The sequence below is a fragment of the Etheostoma cragini genome, chromosome 5 (assembly GCF_013103735.1).
Source record: "Etheostoma cragini isolate CJK2018 chromosome 5, CSU_Ecrag_1.0, whole genome shotgun sequence".
Taxonomy (NCBI): domain Eukaryota; kingdom Metazoa; phylum Chordata; class Actinopteri; order Perciformes; family Percidae; genus Etheostoma; species Etheostoma cragini.
The window spans coordinates 8,041,741-8,061,105 of record NC_048411.1 but is presented as its reverse complement, the minus strand read 5'-3'; the positions used below and the strand labels follow the sequence as shown (position 1 = coordinate 8,061,105).

The 19,365-nt window shown below is 40.8% G+C and overlaps 1 protein-coding gene across 6 annotated transcripts in view; it reads left to right on the top strand.

Annotated features, from left to right (window-relative positions):
* The window catches only part of man1b1b (mannosidase, alpha, class 1B, member 1b), a 57,444-nt gene that overhangs the window by 24,598 nt on the left and 13,481 nt on the right, over positions 1–19,365 (top strand). For 3 of the 6 annotated variants that reach the window (XM_034871735.1, XM_034871732.1, XM_034871731.1), the window contains exons 4-10: positions 4,308–4,399; positions 5,510–5,643; positions 5,729–5,838; positions 6,100–6,279; positions 7,582–7,730; positions 12,188–12,376; positions 13,417–13,607. In XM_034871735.1, the coding sequence (XP_034727626.1) occupies positions 4,308–4,399; positions 5,510–5,643; positions 5,729–5,838; positions 6,100–6,279; positions 7,582–7,730; positions 12,188–12,376; positions 13,417–13,607 (1,045 nt within the window). The remainder of the gene's footprint in view (positions 1–4,307; positions 4,400–5,509; positions 5,644–5,728; positions 5,839–6,099; positions 6,280–7,581; positions 7,731–12,187; positions 12,377–13,416; positions 13,608–19,365) is intronic. The other 3 variants (XM_034871734.1, XM_034871733.1, XM_034871736.1) reach the window with 3 other exon arrangements.

Sequence of the window (19,365 nt, the reverse complement as noted above, 5' to 3'; positions counted from 1 at the left end):
AATATGTGGGACTGTTGTGCAAATCAACGTTAGCGATTAGCGTTAGCATTGCAAGCTAGCGATTTTTAAAAAGTTTCAATTAGGAACATGGTTATAAGTATATATGCACAGGACTGCATAGACCACAAAACAAGACTGTCTTAACCTTTTAATCAATTATTTAAAGCTGAAAGTACTTACATTTATCTGTCTCTCTGGTCGATGGGCAGCCATTGATGCCTGTGTGTTTTCAAGTGAGGTCGCGTCCACACTAGGTTCCAATGGCCATACAGCCCTCGGTCTATCCCCTTCCCCTAGGCCGTAATAGGTATTGGGACAGAACTAGGTCCCGCGTGAACGCGCTAAAGCTAGGGGAAGGGGTAAGGGGAAGGAATGGGATTCAGCCGTAGTTTGTATATATAGAAGCTACTTCATATAGAACTTGGGTAGCTCACTGAGTAGAGCTGCGGGCTTGGGTACAAACTGTTTTATTTATTGCCAAAATATCAAAACCAGCTTTTGATTATATTGTTATTACAGCTTTTTTTTTTTTGTAGGTGGCTGTGATGTGGTGCTTACTTAGACAAGCATTTTCGCGCCAGTAGATCTGGGAAACGATTTGAAAATCGCCAGAAATATGTTTGTGATTGTGTGACGAATCAGGTGACAGAGGCAGACCACCATGGACTGGGAACCAGTACGGACTATAGAGTGATTGTGTGTGTGTGTGTGTCTCTCTCTCTATATATATATATATACACACACACACACACACACACATATATAGTACAGGCCAAAAGTTTGGAAACACCTTCTCATTCAAAGCGTTTCCTTTCATTTTCATGACTATTTACATTGTAGATTATCACTGAATGCATCAAAACTGTGAATGAACACATGTGGAAATATGTACTTAACAAAAAAGTGTGAAATAACTGAAAACATGTCTTACATTGTAGTTTCTTCAAAGTAGACACCCTTTGCTTTTTTGATAGTGCTGCAAACCCTTGGTGTTCTCTCAATGAGCTTAACCTGAAATGGTTTTCACTTCACAAGTGTGCCTTGTCAGGGTTAATTAGTGGAATTTCTTGCCTTATTAATGGAGTTGGGACCATCAGTTGTGTTGTGCAGAAGTCAAATTGATACACAGCTGACAGCCCTATACGACAACTGTTAGAATTCATATTACGGCAAGAACCAATCAGCTAAGTAAAGAGAAACGATTGACCATCATTACTCTAAGAAATGAAGGTCAGTCAATCCGGAAAATTGCCAAAACTTTAAATGTGTCCCCAAGTGCAGTCGCTAAAACAATCAAGCCCTACAATGAAACTGGCTCACTTGAGGACCACCCCCGGAAAGGAAGAGAAAGAGTGACCTCTGCTGCTGAGGAAGAGCTGGTCCGGGTCACCTGCCTCAGAAATCGCAAGTTAACAGCAGCTCAGCTTAGAGACCAAATGAATGCCACACAGAGTTCTTGCAGCAGACACATCTCTAGAACATCTGTTAAGAGGAGGCTTCGCGAATCAGGCCTTCATGGTCAAATAGCAGCTAGGAAACCACAGCTAAGAAGAGGCAACAAGCAGAAGAGATTTGTTTGGGCAAAGAAACACAAGGAATGGACATTAGACCAGTGGAAATCTTTGCTTTGGTCTGATGAGTCCAAATTTGAGATCTTTGGTTCCAACTGCCTTGTCTTTGTGCAACGCAGAAAAGGTGACTGGGTGGATTTTACGTGCCTGGTTCCCACCGTGAAGCATGGAGGAGGAGGTGTGGGGGTGTTTTGCTGGTGACACTGTTGGGGATTTATTCAAAATTGAAAGCATACTGAACCAGCATGGCTACCAAAGCATCCTGCGGCGGCATTTAGGTGGACCATAATTTACATTTCAACAGGACAATGATCCCCAACACACCCCCAGGCTTTGGACGGGCTATTTGACCAAGAAGGAGAGTCATGGAGTGCTGCGCCAGATGTCCTGGCCTCCGCAATCACAAGACCTGAACTCAATCAAGATGGTTTGGGGGGAGCTGAACCTCAGAGTGAAGGCAAAAAAGCCAACAAGTGCTGAGCATCTCTGGGAACTGCTTTCAAGAATGATTGGAAAAACATTTCAGGTGACTACTTCCATCAAGAGAATGCTAAGAGTGTGCAAAGCAATAATCAGAGCAAAGGGTGGCTACTTTGATGAAACTGTAATATAAGACAGGTTTTCAGTTATTTCCTTTCTCCAATGAGGGGAAAAAGAAAAGTGTGACAGCGTTCCAACGCCCTTTTCTCTCTTTCTCGAGAATGCTGTGTCCAAACATGACCTTACCGAATGCTGATACGTTACCATAGTCTATATACGGTACTTGTCCAGGTAGAGTCGGCTGCTACTGACAAGAAGAGAGAGAGACAACAATATTGCTACAGTGAATCCAGTCTGCTCAGAGCGATGATCTTTTTCAGAAATAGGATGCATACAAGGGGATAAAAAGTATCTTCTACTTATGGGGCCCTATCTTGCAACCTGCGCAGCACAGCACAAAGCCCGACGCAAATGTCTTTGCTAGTTCAAGAACGACGCAGTTGTTAATGTCCTGTTCGGTGTCTGCGACTAGGATTAGTGTGTCTGACAGGGTGGGGGGCGTGACACGACAATGGTGGCTTTCCATGCTAGCTATCGCCGATGTTAGCCACTAGCAGATAGCCCCAGCAGTTTGAGAAACGCTAATGACGTTACATCCACGTTATGGGCTTAACAGCATTCATTCATTCATTCATACATACATACATACATACATACATACATACATACATACATACATACATACATACATACATACATTCCTTGGATATACCATAAGTTAATACCATGGATGTATTATTAGAACACATGGTGAATTACAACCACTAGCTACAGTGGGGAGAACAAGGGGAGATACATGGCCGATTTTGCAGGTTTTCCCATACTTAAAAAGCATGTAGGAGTCACACATTTTTAATCAAAGGTACACTTTGCCTGCGAGAGACTTAATCTAAAACAAAAATCCAGAAAATCACATTGTATGATTTTTAGTTTTTCTTTAAGAAGCCTTCCTGTTCTCCGCTCATTACATGTATTAACTGCATCTGTTAGAACTCATTACCTGTATAAAGGACACCTGTCCACACTCTCAATCAAACAGCCCTCAACCTTTCTACAATGGCCAAGACCAGAGATCTGTGTAAGGACATCAGGGATAAAATTATACCTGCACAAGGCTGGGATGGGCTACAGTACAATAGGCAAGCATCTTGGTGAGAAGGCAACAACTGTTTTTCCAATTATTAGAAAATGGAAGGAGGTCAAGATGACGGTCAACCTCCCTTGGTCTGGGGCTCCGTGCAAGATCTCACCTTGTGGGGCATTAATGATCATGATACAACAGTCTCAAAGAAAACCATTCCTGACACACTACGTCATGGATTAAAAGGTCCCCCTGCTCAAGCCAGCAAATGACCATCTGGATGATCCAGAGGAGGACTTGGAGAAGGTCATGTGGTCTGATGAGACAGAAATAGAGCTTTTTGGTCTAAACTCCAGTCGTTGTGTTTGGAGGAAGAAAAAGGATCTGTACAACCCCAAGAACACCATCCCAACCAGGAAGCATGGAAGTGGAAACATCATTCTTTTGGGATGCTTTTCTGCAAAGGGGACAGGACAACTGCACCGTTTTGAGGGGAGGATGGATGGGGTCGTGTATCGCGGGATCTTGTCCAAAAACCTCCTTCCCTCTGTATGAGCATTGAAGAGTGGTCGTGGCTGGGTCTTCAAGCATGACAACGACCCAACCCACACAAGGACAACTAAGGAGTGGCTCCGTAAAAAGCATCTCAAGGTCATGGAGTGGCCTAGCCAGTCTCCAGACCCAATACAAAATCTTTGGAAGGAGCTGAAAGTCCGTATTGCCCAGCGACAGCCCCAAAACCTGAAGGATCTGGAGAAGGTCTTTATGTAGGAGTGGGCAAAAATCCCTGTTGCAATGTGTGCAAACCTGGTCAAGAACTACAGGAAACTTATGAACTCTTAAGACTTGAGGATGGTTGTAAAATATGTTAATAATCTTAATAATTTTATAATTTTATCGATGACAGCGATTTGTTGGTACAGCCCTATAGAATAGTGTGTTTTTTTTGTCAAGGTGCAGGTATGACAAACATTGTAATTTATTAGTTTGACAGGGCTGTTGCAGGGTTGTAACCTGTGCCCTTCAGTAATCATGAGGCCAGCTTGCCACCCTTGAATAATGTTACTGCACTATTGTATCTGTTTCATGCTCAATTTGATTGTCTGTGTGTTGAGGACTTACAGATGGACACCCAGACACAGAAAGACCTGTGCTGCCTGAGGTTGTCAAACAGGATCAACCACCACTGCCAGAACCAACCCCCCAGGTTTTTATATCTCTGCATGTGTTTTTGAAGGGTAGCACAGCAGTGTTTCTTATACATAGGTTCACACTCTGTCATCTGACATTATAGGCAAAGTTAGAACTTTAAAACGTAAAACGTTTTGTTATTAAAAAAAACATTTTAAGACAAAACGTTTCAGGTAACAACAAGATAAATAGTATATAGTTATAGCGTGAAACTTTTTAGTTTTAAGTTTATATGTCAATAACGTGAAAATATCTTGTTATAATGTGAAAACATCTCTGTGATACTGATTTTTTTCTTTTTTCTGGTGGGGCAGCAATACGCTCATAATAAACAGATTGCTTAACAATGTTAAGTTACAGTACAGACTTGTCTGAGATAGATATGCGCTCTACAATTGTACATGTTATACTTTTGAAGTAATACTTCTACAATGAGCTGAAAAGCTCAGTATTGTCAATACCATGCACTTATTAGAGGCGTAGTCCATGTTGTAGGTGTACTGTGCATTTTACAATATGACCATATATTATGCAAAGTCAGTTCATCCACCTTTTAAAACAAGTAGTATCTAAGTAGTACTTAGTAGTATCTTCCCATGTAGATAGTTTTAATGTTGTTAGAGTTCAGTTTAATGTGGTTAGGTTTGTAGGTTAGGTTAGTGCATATAGTGTTGCCATAGTTACCTCGAAATTAATATATAGAATGATGTCCGGATTTGTTTACAAAGTGTCCTGAGAAACTATTTAAACTGACACCTGTGAACCAACCACAAACACGTATTTTTCATGGTGATGGTGTATTTGTGTGTAAGTGTTCTCCTATCTGGACTTTAATGACAACATAACTCAAAGCATAACTTAAATTTTTAAGCTAATCTCTTGAATGTATTTACAGCACAATTAGTCTTTCATAGTGAAAAAAATAATTTATAAACCAAAGGGCTTTTCACTGATAATGCATCCTTTTAAAATAGACATTGCTGTAGTATCAGCAGATTTGGCGTTTGTGTTTAACATTTACCTTTTAATATTGATCAATCTGCTTTTCTTTTTTATAAAACCTGTTTACATAAAGGGAATATTTAAATAGTTAAAAAAAGTTGTTTATGTTGCCCATTTGTCACAGAGGAAATTATCTAATAAGAGAGGACCACCCGTCCTCGAGAATCGTCAGAAGAAGGAAAACGCTTTAAATACAGTGGTTGAGGACAAGGCTTCTGACAGCAAGAAAGAAGGGGAGGAGGAGGAGGGAGTCATCAAGTAAGATTTGGAGCGTGATAACAACTAAAGTTATTTTTGGTTACATTTTTTATTTTTTATTTCTTGATTCTTTGGTGACTTTCAGCTGGCGTGGGGCAGTGATCAACACTGATCCGGCCTCAGAAGGCACCAAGAATGGAGAAAATAAGGAGGGTTCACCTGCCAACCAAAAAGTCCAATTATCAGTCGAGTCAGGTATCTGTAATTTCATTTACCACATTCTGTGATAATTATGAATGAGCAGTTTTCATTGTTTAATTATAAAGAAGCAATTACGCCACAGATATAAGGATGCATGACTGTTTAGGTGTAACCCTGAAATTTATTTGACCATGAAGTCTTATATTGACTTTAGAAAATTATTATTACTTAAATATTGGTGGATTATTTCAGTCACTTGTTTCTAAATCACTCCATAGACTTAACTGGGCCTCTTGTTTGTATTGTGTGTTCCAGTAGCTAACTGGCGCGAAGCGGTGCAAGAAGCTTTCAGACACGCATGGAAGGGTTATAAAGACTTTGCATGGGGCCACGATGAGCTCAGGCCTCTTTCCAAGTCCTACAGCGAGTGGTTTGGCCTGGGTTTGACACTTATTGATGCCCTGGATACTATGTGGATCCTGGGGCTTAAAGAAGGTAGACTGACCTTCCTGCCTTTTTTGAACTTTAACTTCTTGACATTGCTTAAAAAAAACAAAAACTCAGCTCCTGTATACTTGAAAAATTGTTAGGAGCTTGCAGAACATGGCGGCCGTAGTAAATGTTTTTCTCCTAAACAGAGCTAAATGAATTTAGTCTCTTGCACAATATCCCATCTTCTTGGCTCCAAAGTTTAGTCAGATGATAGCAAATTTAGGATTGTGACAATAATTAAATCGGGATAAAACAATTGGGTTTGAATGTAATCTCATCCAATAAATCCACAATCTACACTACAATTTTAAACAATTTTAAAAACACATGCCCAGCATTTAGAAACTATACTGCAAATAGAGAAAACACAACAAAACAAAGAAGCACGCTGAAATTACAGAAAAAGCAACCAAATATAGAAATGTGCTGGAAATAGCTCACACCAAAATGGAAACAGTTTCCAGGGGACACATACAAAAAGATACACACAGTTGAAACACACTAGTTGACATGGTTTCTGACTTGTGAAGTAATTGAATGCTATTCATCAGTGGTTTTGTAAAATGAGCATTGTTGCCATGGTTTCTGGCTTTTTTTAAAGATTTTTTTTTTTTTTTCCTTTTATTAGAGTTGAGGAGGTGGGGAGAGATGGGGGATGACACGGCAGCAAAGGGCCGCATGAAGTAATTAAAGCCTATCTGGTCTAGACTTACAGAACGAGCTTCTGTGTTTAGCTGCATTTTTTATTTCATTTATTTGTGGTGTGCTTCTGTATTTGATTGCGGTTCAGCGGTGGCCCTGTAGAACACCGGCAATTTGCAAAAATACAAAATTCACAGAACAGTCATGAAGCAACAGCAAAAGAGAAAACAAAGCAGCGTTTGGGGAAACTCAAATCGGGAAAAGTTGGGACATATTAGACCATTATTCATTAAACTGTCTGTCAGTCTGTGACAAACAGAAGTATTACTTCTTTTGGTTTTCCGGCGGAATGGAGGCACTGCAACACATTGGTGCCTCACACAGGTGGGGATGAAATAATGAATTCATTCATCCCAAGGAAAATTGCAAGAACAATAAAAATGTGCGTGTAGTTTTCAGGCAATTCAATGATCAGTGAATATATTTATAGATAATTATAGATACATTTTGATGTCAGCAGTAACTCAAGAATATTACATTAATGACATTCAGTGGGGAAAAGGAATGAAGGAGGTAGCAACTTTCAATAGTTTTGTGTTATTTTTGTTAGTACTGTTAAGATTTGACAAAAAATAAAATTGTATTTAATTTATTTTTTTTCAGAATTTGAAGAAGCAAAAACATGGGTGGCCGCAGAGCTTACCTTCAACAAGAATGTAGATGTCAACCTATTTGAAAGCACCATCCGCATCCTGGGAGGCCTTCTGAGTACCTACCATTTGACTGGAGACACCCTGTTCCTAGACAAAGCTGTGAGCCAACACACAGGCACTCATTTCAATGAGAGAGTTTTGCACAGAGTTTTCCTGGTATTGCTTTAAATTAGGGCTCTTGTAATAGGCGTTTGTACTTGTGGTAGGTAGTTGTTATATCCTTAGAAGAGGCTTATTAACAATATTATGTTTTAATAAGACTATTCTATATACTATATACTATTTTTATTTTCATTTTTATTTACAGTGTCAAACCGTAAGTTATCTATTTACAGATAGAGTAGGTGTAGATCACACTATATTTTATCGAGACCCAACAATTAGCTCAGGCGCAAACTTCCTTTTAACAGGCAGAAATCTTGAACAAGCTCTATGTGGGCAAAGCCACTAACTACAAGCTTTTTCCTGGAAAAAAAGAGTTTTAAGCCTACTCTTAAACGTGGAAATGGTTTCTGCCTCATAAACTTAAACTGGGAGCTAGTTCCACAGGAGAGCAGCTTGGTAGCATAAGGCTCTGGCTCCAATTCTACTTTTGGAGATTCCAGAAACAATAATTGTCTTGGATTTCAATTAATAATGCATTTCTTATAGGGCTTATAATCTAACAATAAAAATGTTTATGATGCCTCATAAACATTTTATACCTATTATCTAACACTTATTACAAGGACCTCAATATAAAGCGCCATTGTTTTTCCTAGCTATCTTATTCAAAGGCCAGCTGCATTTGTATTATTGATCGGCTTTTTTTTTTTTTTCACCAATACTTTTGTTGCTTTTATCAGCAACTGCTTTTATGCGCTTATACAAAGCATGCACACGTTACGCGTGTAAGTTGGGATGAGCCAGATACTCGGCTGAAACGAGTATCCGGTACGGATAAAGCACTTTTGCAGAGTACAAGTATTATACGAGTAATACAAGTCAATATCTGTACTCGGATTCAACGAAAGTCTCCATTGATTGTGTCTCCGTTCTGTGATAGGCTAGTCACAGTGCTAGACACAGCACCCCTCCCCTACACTATTCTGTGATAGGCTAGTCCTAGCGCCCCTCCCCTACACTATTCTGTGATAGGCTAGTCCCAGCGCCCCTCCCTACACACAGATTCCTTCTGTTGTTGTGTCCAACCGGCTGTGCTCGCTGACTCACACACACTCAGGACACGGAGAAGTGAACGGCTCCCCCCCTCAGGTTTGCGGGGCTTTTCCGTTAACAATTAGGCTCTCTTGAGCTTCAGGTTTGTTTTATGCTTCGGTATGAACTAGTACTTAGTAACCAGGAGACTTCTGGTAACGTGGGGTTTGTTCAGACACGGTGTTGGTAGAAAGCGATTCGGGTTGCATTTCTGCTGTCAGAGTTTAATTTTTTTTTTAACCGCCTGCTGGCTCTAACCAGTTTTTTTGAGTGTCTGAAACTTTCTTGCTGTGTTTTATAAAAAAAAAGGCAATTGCGGTATAAATACATATTACAAATTAAGATACAAACACATTCCAGCCCCCCTCTCTCTCTTTGTTTCTCTCTCTCTCTCTCTCTCTCTCTCTCTCTCTGTATCTCTTAATCACTCACAGACACACACACTCACACATACCTGGTGTGAAAATAAAAAAGAACCAAAAAAACATTAATTATCACACTGATCATAGAAAAATTAAAAGTTAAAACAAGAAAGTTATATTATTGAGTATGAAAAGTCTTATTCATTACATTTTACTTAATAATTGCAACCACATTGTTGTATTTATTGTTGCAAAACTTGTTATATACTGTATATAGCTTGTGTGTTACCATGACAACACCACTGATCTGAAGCTCAATGCTAATGCTGTCATGGAAATAGTTTTCTAATCAGCAATAATTATAACAATCTCTGATCAACCCATATCAATTGCATGCTTAAAATAACATAAAGCCCCTCACATTTCAACACAACTCGACCCACTTCCGGGTTAAATCTGCCCAATTCTGGGTTAAGCCCCGCCCAGTCAGAGTACAGATACGGATACAGATAATTTGTGTGGTTAACAGATACAGATAATGCTGTACTCGCTCATCCCTATGTGTAAGTAAGCAATTTTTTTTTTCTTCATCAGGCTTAGCCGATGACATCACATTTAAATAATTTAATAAATACAACACACCAGAAAAGTAGCCATTGAAATAAAGTGCTTGATTTGTAATTTAAGACTGCCATAGTGCTAGTGTTGAAAGGGCAGTAAATGGTCTGCATGTTAACTGTAGCATCTCCAGCAACACAGAGCTGCCTGTTGGTTCCTGTCTGTAAATAATGCCGGGAAAAACTCGACAAACGCAGCAGCCGCGTATCGGCCGATGCAATTAATGTAAAAGCACAAATATTGGCCCGATATATCGTACTGCCGAAAAAAAATTGTCTATCACTACTGCCCTACTAAAAAAATGATGTATATTTATATAAATAAATATAAACAGTGTTTCCGCAAGGTCTTAAAAAGTCTAAAATTTCAAAATCACAATTTTAGGCCTTAAAATGTCCAAACTTTGCTGAAGGATGATGTTCCAATTCTTAAATAATATCACGGGTTCATTCCAACGCTTAGAATGTTTGTTGTATTCCGTGGTGTTGTAGTTCTTTCTTTTGTATTCCAAATATAATTTGCTGTATTACGACTTCAATTACAACCTTCATTAAATATATTTATTGTATTGAATCATAACAAGAAGAACAACAAGTCAACACTTTACAGATAATAGGTTTAGACCACACTATAATTTACAAAGAAATTCCAGTAATTTCCCCAAGAGCAAGCATTTAGTGCAACAGTTGCAAGGAAAAAACATTCTAGGCAGAAATCTTCAGTGGTGAGGAAAACTTCCTTTTCAGGGAGAAACCTCGGACAGACCCAGGCTAATGGAACTAAGACCAGAAATGGTAGTTTATGGCAGGGCTGTAGTCAAGACGACCTTTTTTGAGTTCAAGACAAGTCCAACAACAGGACTAGTCAAGACCAAGTCCAAAGAGGTTTGAGTCCAAGACAAGATCAACTCCAAAAAGGTTTGAGTCCAAGTCAGGACCGAGTCCAGGACAGAAAAAAAGGTCTTATGCATGACAGTTTCAAGACAATAATTTTGGGTATTTTGTTGATATAATAGCAAAACCAGTATCACAACACCATAGCCATTCCCCTTGATAGCATATAATCTAAAGAAAACAATCTGACATATGTCGATACCTCATAATAGCAACATACATACTGCTACAATAGGTAATAGTACTGAGCATATGAGCTCTGCTACTAAAATTGCTGGCTGTCTTGGCAACGTTAGCTAATGTCCGCTAACATACGTACAAGCTAACTATTGACCGTTAGCTTTGTGTATAACTTAACAAAAACCCACCGATCTCGTAAGAGCAAAGCTCAATATTTCATTCAATAGAATTATGGTTCAAAAGGATTACTAACGCCACAGGTTGTATGTTGACGACGTGGACGCAGATATAGGAAACTCCAAAGGCAGTGGTAATTTTTATCTATCAGTCTAGGCTAATGCTGTGCCTCTAACGTTAGCAAACGCTGGCTTAGGGTTAGCTAGCTGTCTAAAATTGTGAAGAGCCAAACAGCAGCCCCACCTGAACTGTGTTTCAGTTTCCCTCCAATATTATTATAAACATAACAAAGACACCTGGACTCGGTCGAGACCGAAAGCCATATTTGGCAAGACCAGGGGCCGAGACCGAGACAAGTCAGGGTCCAAATGCTAGCGAGAAGACAAGTCTGAGACCATCGAAAAATTGTCTTCAGTCCGGACTTGGGTCCAAGACCGTAATTGAGCACTGGTACACTGGTACTACAGCCCTGGTTCATGGTTTAGCAGGGAACTGCAAGGCATAGCAGGACGTAGCAAGGAACAGCAGGGCACCGAGCATGTACCTATATTTAGGTACCCCTTAGGAAAAGTGTGGGTTGAGAAAACATAATGGCTCTGGGGAATAAGCTCTCCAAGTTAGTAACAAGCATTTCTGGGACATGAAGGCACACAGATGGAAAGAGAGAGGAGCTCAGGAAAGAAGGCCCCTTGGCAGTCTAAAACTATAACAGCATAACTGAGAGCTGATCCAAGGCAAACCTGAGCCAGCTCTATAAGGGTTGGTAGATGAATCTGACAACTATCATTCAACTTATATTGTAGCCAATCAGCTTTTGTGTAATTGCAGTCTCTTTCATATGGTACCATAGGCTATAGGAAAGTGCCAGTTCAAAGATTCTTGGCTTGATAAAAAAAAAAGGAATTTAGGGCTTGGTTTAAGTTGGCTAAGGCTACTGTTTTTATGAAAGAAAGCATTTCCCTTTATTTTTTTGATGTAGTGGTATGGGTCCTAAATTTCTTAAATTTGACCTGGTAAGACCCGCAGAAACTCTAATTTATGTAGAAATATTTTTATTTAGTTTGTGATTTTTTTCTTATTGCCTTTCAGCTTCAAATGTCTGCATGTAATCTGCATTATTTCCCTGCAGAAAGATATCGGCTCAAGGCTGATGCCAGCCTTCAACACCCCGTCCAAGATCCCCTACTCTGATGTGAACATTGGCAAAGGCACAGCCCACCCCCCTCGTTGGACTTCAGATAGCACTGTGGCTGAGGTTACAAGCATACAGCTGGAGTTTAGAGAGCTCACTCGCCTCACCCAGGAACCACAGTACCAGGTAACAGAACAAGAAGGTTGAGGACTTTATTGCAAAGATGTTAGAAAGGATGCATCGATGATCCATCCCAATTTGTTTCCGGTGCACACTTTTGTAAAACTATCAAACAATTGGTTAATTGTATTTAGCCCACCCTTAGCCCAAGGATGTTTTCTGCTGGTTTAAAGGCTGCATACTATACAGCAGGGCTTCTCAAAGGAGTATATAATTATTTTGGAGGGGTATTTTTTGTTTTTTAAAAGCCAAAAAGTAAAAGCCAGCTTCTGTGATTGTATGGGGGTGTGTTAGTGCCCATGGACGCGGGTAACATGCACATCTGTGAAGGCACCATTAACACTGAAAGGTACATACAGGTTTTGGAGCAACATTTGCTGCCATCCAAGCATTGTCTTTTTCAGGAATATCCCTGCTTATTTCAGCACGACAATGCTAAGCTACTCTGCATGTTACAACAGCGTGGCTTCGTAGTAAAAGCGTGCGGGTACTAGACTGGCCTGCCTGCAGTCTAGTCTCCCATTAAAAATGTGAAGCACGTTATGAAGGCAAAATTTGACAACGGAGACCCCGGACTGTTGAGCAACTGAAGTCAAAATGAATGGGAAAGAATTTCACCTACAAATTTTCAACAATTAGTGTCTCAGTTCCCAAACACTTATTGAATGTTGTTGTTAAAAATCTAAGGTGATGTAACACCGTGGTAAACATGGCCTTGTCCCAGCTTTTTTGGAACCTCTTGTAGGCATAAAATTTAAACTGAGTGAATATTTGCAACAAAAACAATGTCAACATTAAATATCTTGTCTTTGTAGTGTATTAAATTAAATACAGGTTGGAAAGGATTTGCAAATCATTGTATTCTGTTTTCCAACTTTATTGGAATTTGGGGTTTGTATTTTACAGACAACTATTTTTTTTAAATCTGTGGCCAGGGTAGTGTGGGTCAGACAAAAAACAATTCTTTATGAATTTAGGAAAAACAATACAAAGTCCCAAAAATCCCCACAACTTAACTCAACTGACCTCTGACATTGGCTTTCCAGGCTGCGGTGGCTGAGGTTATGAAACAGGTCCACAAACTGGATGGTAAGCTGGATGGTCTCGTGCCCATGTTTATCAACACAAACAATGGGCAGTTCACCCATCAAGGCATCTACACACTGGGAGCCAGAGCAGACAGCTACTATGAATATCTGCTGAAGCAGTGGATCCAGGGAGGCAAGAAGGAGAACGAGTGAGTCAGACTAAAAATATCTAGTATTTACTTCCACATGAACGAATGTGACCATATGAAATGTTATACTTTTAAAGGTGCTCTAAGCGATGTCACACGTTTTTTAGGCTACAACATTTGTTGTCACATCTCCTCACTATCCACAAGGTGCCTGTCCCCAGAACACAAAAACGCAGCCTCTGTAGACAGCCCAATGTCTACAAACGGCAACAAAAAACAAACTTTGCCCACCTGCACCACGAAGCATACACAAGCGAAGTTCCATTGTTCGAGCCAATAGTTGACAAGAAGAATTTGGGGTTGGTGGTAGGGGGTTAGTGTGCAGAAGCACACAGAAGGGTGGGGGAGGGGACGGGATGAGGAAGAGGGAGGGGCAAGCTAGTCTCGTTTTTGTTTGAAAATACTTTGAACGTCAACAAGACGTAACGTCCAGCCAAACCAGTGCTTTTGCACAATCACAAAAAAAAAACATTACTGATAACCTTTTACCAATTCATGTAAGCGTAGTGTCATTTTTATGCTTCCGCGCTGGCGATAGATATAGGGATTATGTGTTTGGTTGTCCATCCGTCCCATCCTTGTGAACGGGATATCTCGGGACCCCCAGAGTGAATTTTTTTCTAACTTGGCAACGTCCCCTTGGACTCAAGGATGAACAGGAGTGGCCAGAAAACACACCCCTGGGGCCTGTGATTGCCAATCCAAACCAACTGAGGTCTGTGGAAGTCAAAAATCCAGTTGCAGAGTGTTGTACTCAAGCCCAGTGCCTAAGTTGACTACAATTTCATGGGGGAGATTGTATAAATGCTAAATTGAAGTCAACAAACAACATTCTGATGTAGCTGTTATTTTTAAGATGTGGGGCACTGACTGGAGGGCAAGGGAAACCCTACTAGATAAATGTATTTAAAATTAACCTATATTGGACTTCATATTTAAAAACACTATATGTCAGCCAGTATCATAAGTAGAGTTTTTAGCGAGAGAAGTGTTTAGGCTATTCTGTCAGCACTCACACATTTAATTTATGTCAGCTGTCCGTAGGACTGAAAAAAGATTAATAAACTAGGACAGGGGTCGGCAACCTTTACCACTCAAAGAGCCATTTGGACCCGTTCCACACAATAAAGAAAGCACTGGGAGCCACAAAACCCTTTTGAACGTTTCTTTTTGCCTTTGTGCTATTTTTAAACAAACTATACTGTGTTACATTTATGAAATCAATGAACGACTGCAGAGAAAATAATAATAATTTCTGCATGAAACAAAACATTTTTAACTCCGGAAAAAAACAAAAAACGTTGGGTTTACACTAATCTCCGGTTTAGTAAAATAGGGCTAGCACTGTCAACTTGGCTCGAATGGCAAAACCTCCACAGCTCCTCAGGGTAAAGGACACACAGGGCTGTGGGTCCTTTACCCTGAAGAGCTGTGTTCAGGTGTTCAGTGCGCTGTCATGTCCACGAGACGTGGAGCTTTCCCAGCCACACTGGCTGTTCCCAGCTCGTCCAGTAACTGACGGGGATTTAAACCTTTCGCCACTAATTTGCTCAGAATCTGAATGACAACATTCATTACTTCTGTGCACTCCGGAGGAAATGTTTGAGCACACAGGTCTTCTTTGTGCAGGACGCAGTGAAAAGTCAGCAACTTACTGTCCAGAGACTTCTGCAGGAGTCACAAAGCCGTTGTGCGCGCCAGTCATACTCGGTGCCCCGTCTGTACCACTGACACGGGGGGGGGTGTCTTTCTGACTAAAAGTCCCCTTGCTCTAAAACAATTCAAGACAGCCTCACAGACGTCCCCCCCCGTGTTTGGCCTTTTAGTGGTATCAACTGAATCATTTCTTCTTGTGGCCCAGTCGAGTTTACATACCGGCAGAACAACGCAATTTGTTCAATATCACCTTAGTCTTTAGATTCATCACAGGCAATTGAGGAGGCCACAGCTGACTTGATGTCTTTAATTTGCTGTACAAACTAAAATAAAATAAATTTTAATTAAATATTAATTAATTATTTTTTTAAAGCTGAGCCGCATCAGAGGGATCAAAGAGCCGCATGCGGCTCCGGAGCCGCAGGTTGCCGACCCCTGAACTAGGACAACAATCCCCTCCAGACGCTGCATCGCTTGAGGGCATAGGCTTAGATAAAGCAGCTTTGAACTTTTAATTATCTGTTGGAAGTGTGTTTTTGTGAAATGCCTTGGTTTTGAATGTTAGTAGGTTGAATTAAAATGGCAGTCAATAGAGTTGATAATTTACATGTTTTTCCTCACATCCAGATTCTAGTTCCTGACCTGGGGGTCATTATAAAAGATTACATAAAATGAATACATAAAAAAAGTGTGCTACTGACTTTGATGCAGCTGCCTCTGATCTGATTAATGGTTCAGTGTTTAATCTATGCTGTAGGTACTCATAGATACAGACCTGACACTTTACCCTGATTTGCACTTCTACAGAAATGTACCTTAATTGTACAACTGGGATTAGTCTGCTTGGTTGTGGCTGGGTAATGTTGCATTTCCTCCTACTCAGAGAGCAACTAGAGGATAATCTGAAACGTGTATGTGAAAATTTGGGACAACTGAGAGACTTCATGGACAAACTCGGGGAGGAGATGAAGCAGGGACGTCATCACAGCGTCAGAGAGGAAACGATCAGAGAATTCGAGTACGTGGATGCGGAAATGCGGGCTCAAAAGAAAGAAATTGAGGTACTAGAAGAGCGTACGGTTAAAGTGGAGGAGTGGAGTGCCAAGGAAATTCTCACAGCTTTGCTGGAAGAACAAGGCAAGCTCCGAGAGAAGGTATCTGATCTAGAGGGGAGGTCAAGAAGAAATTACATCTGAATATGGGGGTTGAAGGAGGGTACTGAAGCAGACTCTACCAAATATGTAGAAAAGATAATCCACAAAGAGTTCCCGCAGGATATTAAACTGGAGATCCAAAGGGCGCACAAAGCATTAGCACCGAAACCACAATGAGGGATTAACGTCAACTTTTTAAGGTTTGAGACCAAGGAAAATGTACTCAAAACTACTCTACGAATGTTGGTGGCAGTAGAGGGACGTAGAGTGACTTTTGGCCATGACTACTCAACAGAAGTGGCAGTTAAATGTCGGAAATGTTGGGTGAATCCGGTAGGGCTGCACGATTATGGCCAAAATGATGATCGAGATTATTCTCACGAATATTTGTTAATTTTAACCAAAAGAAATGTTAACGTCACATATTTATAACTGCGAGAGGGAGTGTGATGAACACTACTCACCGAGAGACGGCTGACTCATTATGAACGGGTCCAGCACGGGTCGAACGGCGGAAACACACGTTGTTTGTATGAAACGTCTGTATCGTCGCTGCGCTGCATTTTTATGACCTATGATATTCTGGCCATGGGTCACATCTTTGGCCCAGGTCCAGGTCCAGCAGCTCCGTCTCACACGTTATTACCCTACCAACTGAAGTTAGTGGCATTCACTAGAGTAGAGGAGAGATCCCACACAGGCACGGCTTTACAGACGAAATGGGTCATGTAACGCAAAATTAAACCATATCCATATAAACGGCATTGCAGCGGATGCGAGGACATTAGCACCGGTGCGTCCTAGAGGAGCTAACAGCTAACAGACGCTACTAGCACTGACTAGCACTGCTCACTGCTGTTGTCTGAAAAACAACAGACGGGACAAAGTGTTGCGTTTACTGGTAAACTGGCTATGCAAAAAACCTGGAGCGTTCTATGAAATGACGTTTAAAAAATAAAAAAATAATCGCTCAATCACGCAAATTTGATCGTGGGAAGTCAAAATTGTGATCGCGATTAAAATTTGATTAATTGTGCAGCCCTAGAATCCGGTTTCATTCCCCAATGGACACATTGAAGGTTCACTTAGCTGATGAAATAAAAGTGTAGAACAGAGCTCAGGAGGCGGCGAGGGCGATGCAGCAGAGAGAATGACAGGTGCCAGACCCCAGACAAAAGAGACCTACATTCCTGCAGAGAATGGAGGCAGCACTTAAGTGGACAAGAGTACGAGACAAGATAAGAACAAGGGGACGATGAAAGGAAAGATGGGAATCCGTCAGCGCTGTGAGTCCATCTGTTTTATTCCCTGCCTAGGCAGCAGCGGACACCGGGAGATGGCTAAGCAATGGCCAGTCCTAAGGTTGCTGGTTCAATCCCTGGCCCTGCATTGTCAAAATGTCCTTGGGCACTGACGCTAAACCCCTGAACCCTGAGTTGCCCCCGATGCTGCGCCATCGGTGTGAGTGTTTATCTAATGATAAATAATGTACCTTGTACGGCCACAGTGTATGAATGTGTGTGAATGGTGAATGGTTCCTGTACTGTGTAAAAGCGCTGTTGTTGAGACTTGAAAATCTCTATATAAGAACAGTTCATATACACTTACAATTGAGGGACACAGAATAAAGGGACTTTTCTAACCAGTTCCAATTCTCACATTTGTTACACTAATCTCCCAAATTTCACACTCTGCATTCAGCAGGGTCTCCTAGTTCTCATGATATTAGGCGTTGCAGTCGCTTGAGCTAGAATCAGAAGCTTAAAGCCCATCTTGCAAGTTTAATTTTCCAACGAATTTGCACTTATTGATTGTTGGTAATAAACATTTAAACTGTTATCCACTGTATATTATATTAAAAAGTATCACAAAACATAAAAAACACAAAAAAGTAGCTCATATTTTACAGTGGTTTGCTTTTCTCCCACAATGCATTGCATGACGTCACGGAAGGGAGACGATAGGCCAGCCAGCTTAGAGAGCCCATTGAGAGTTACGAGAGATAGAAGACAACAGTGTAAGAAAGAGTGTTCAGCAGCAGATTATAGATAGTACATACATATACATAGATAGACTATATATATATAGCTAGACATATAGACAGATAGACAGTATTGATATATTTAGAGGGAGAGAGATAGATAGCTATAGCTAGCATACCGATATGGCTAGCTAGCTAGGTAGGAGGGTGGGTACAATTTGACCGTGTTAGGCAGGCAGATTTTTTAAAGACGGACGTAACCAAGAACTCACAGATGTGAAAGTGACACACAGCTTAGACGGGGGATGTTGTTCGGCTTTTCACACGTTTATAGCTAGCTAACGCTACGGCGCCGGACGTTAGCACAACAGCGTTAGCCTAGCCTGCTAGGTAAATATTATGACTGCCTCTGGTGTTGCCTATATATGCGTCCATGTTAACATCATACGTGTGGCATTAGTGCACCTTTTGTACCATAATTGTATTGAATGGAACAGTAAGCATCGCTCCTACGAGATGGGTGGGTGTTTGTTATGCTACACACAAAACTAACGGCCTGGAGGGACGCGTCCTACCACGAGTCGGTGTGGAAGCCGAGCTCCATCTGCGGCGAGCAGTCTGCAGACCGGGGGAATAAAGTTCAGATTCTCAGTTTAAGAGTCTGAGCTCCGTGATTCATCCAAAGCCTGGACTGGTGTGGATGTTTCAACCTCACAGACAACGGACAAGCTTAAGAAAAACTTTTGAAGGATGCAACGGTTCAAATACGTGTACCCTTGAATATACTGTGAAAATGTTTTATGGAGTTCTCAGCTAATCGTAATCCGTAAGATAATGAATTTGCTTGAACCTGCTCCTTCCTTAAAAACTTCGATATGGATTTATTTTGAAGTGATGCGCTTTTTTCTCAAATAAAAAGAGCATATGTTAAATTTCACTCTGTTCATTGTTGTTTAACCAAACTTTA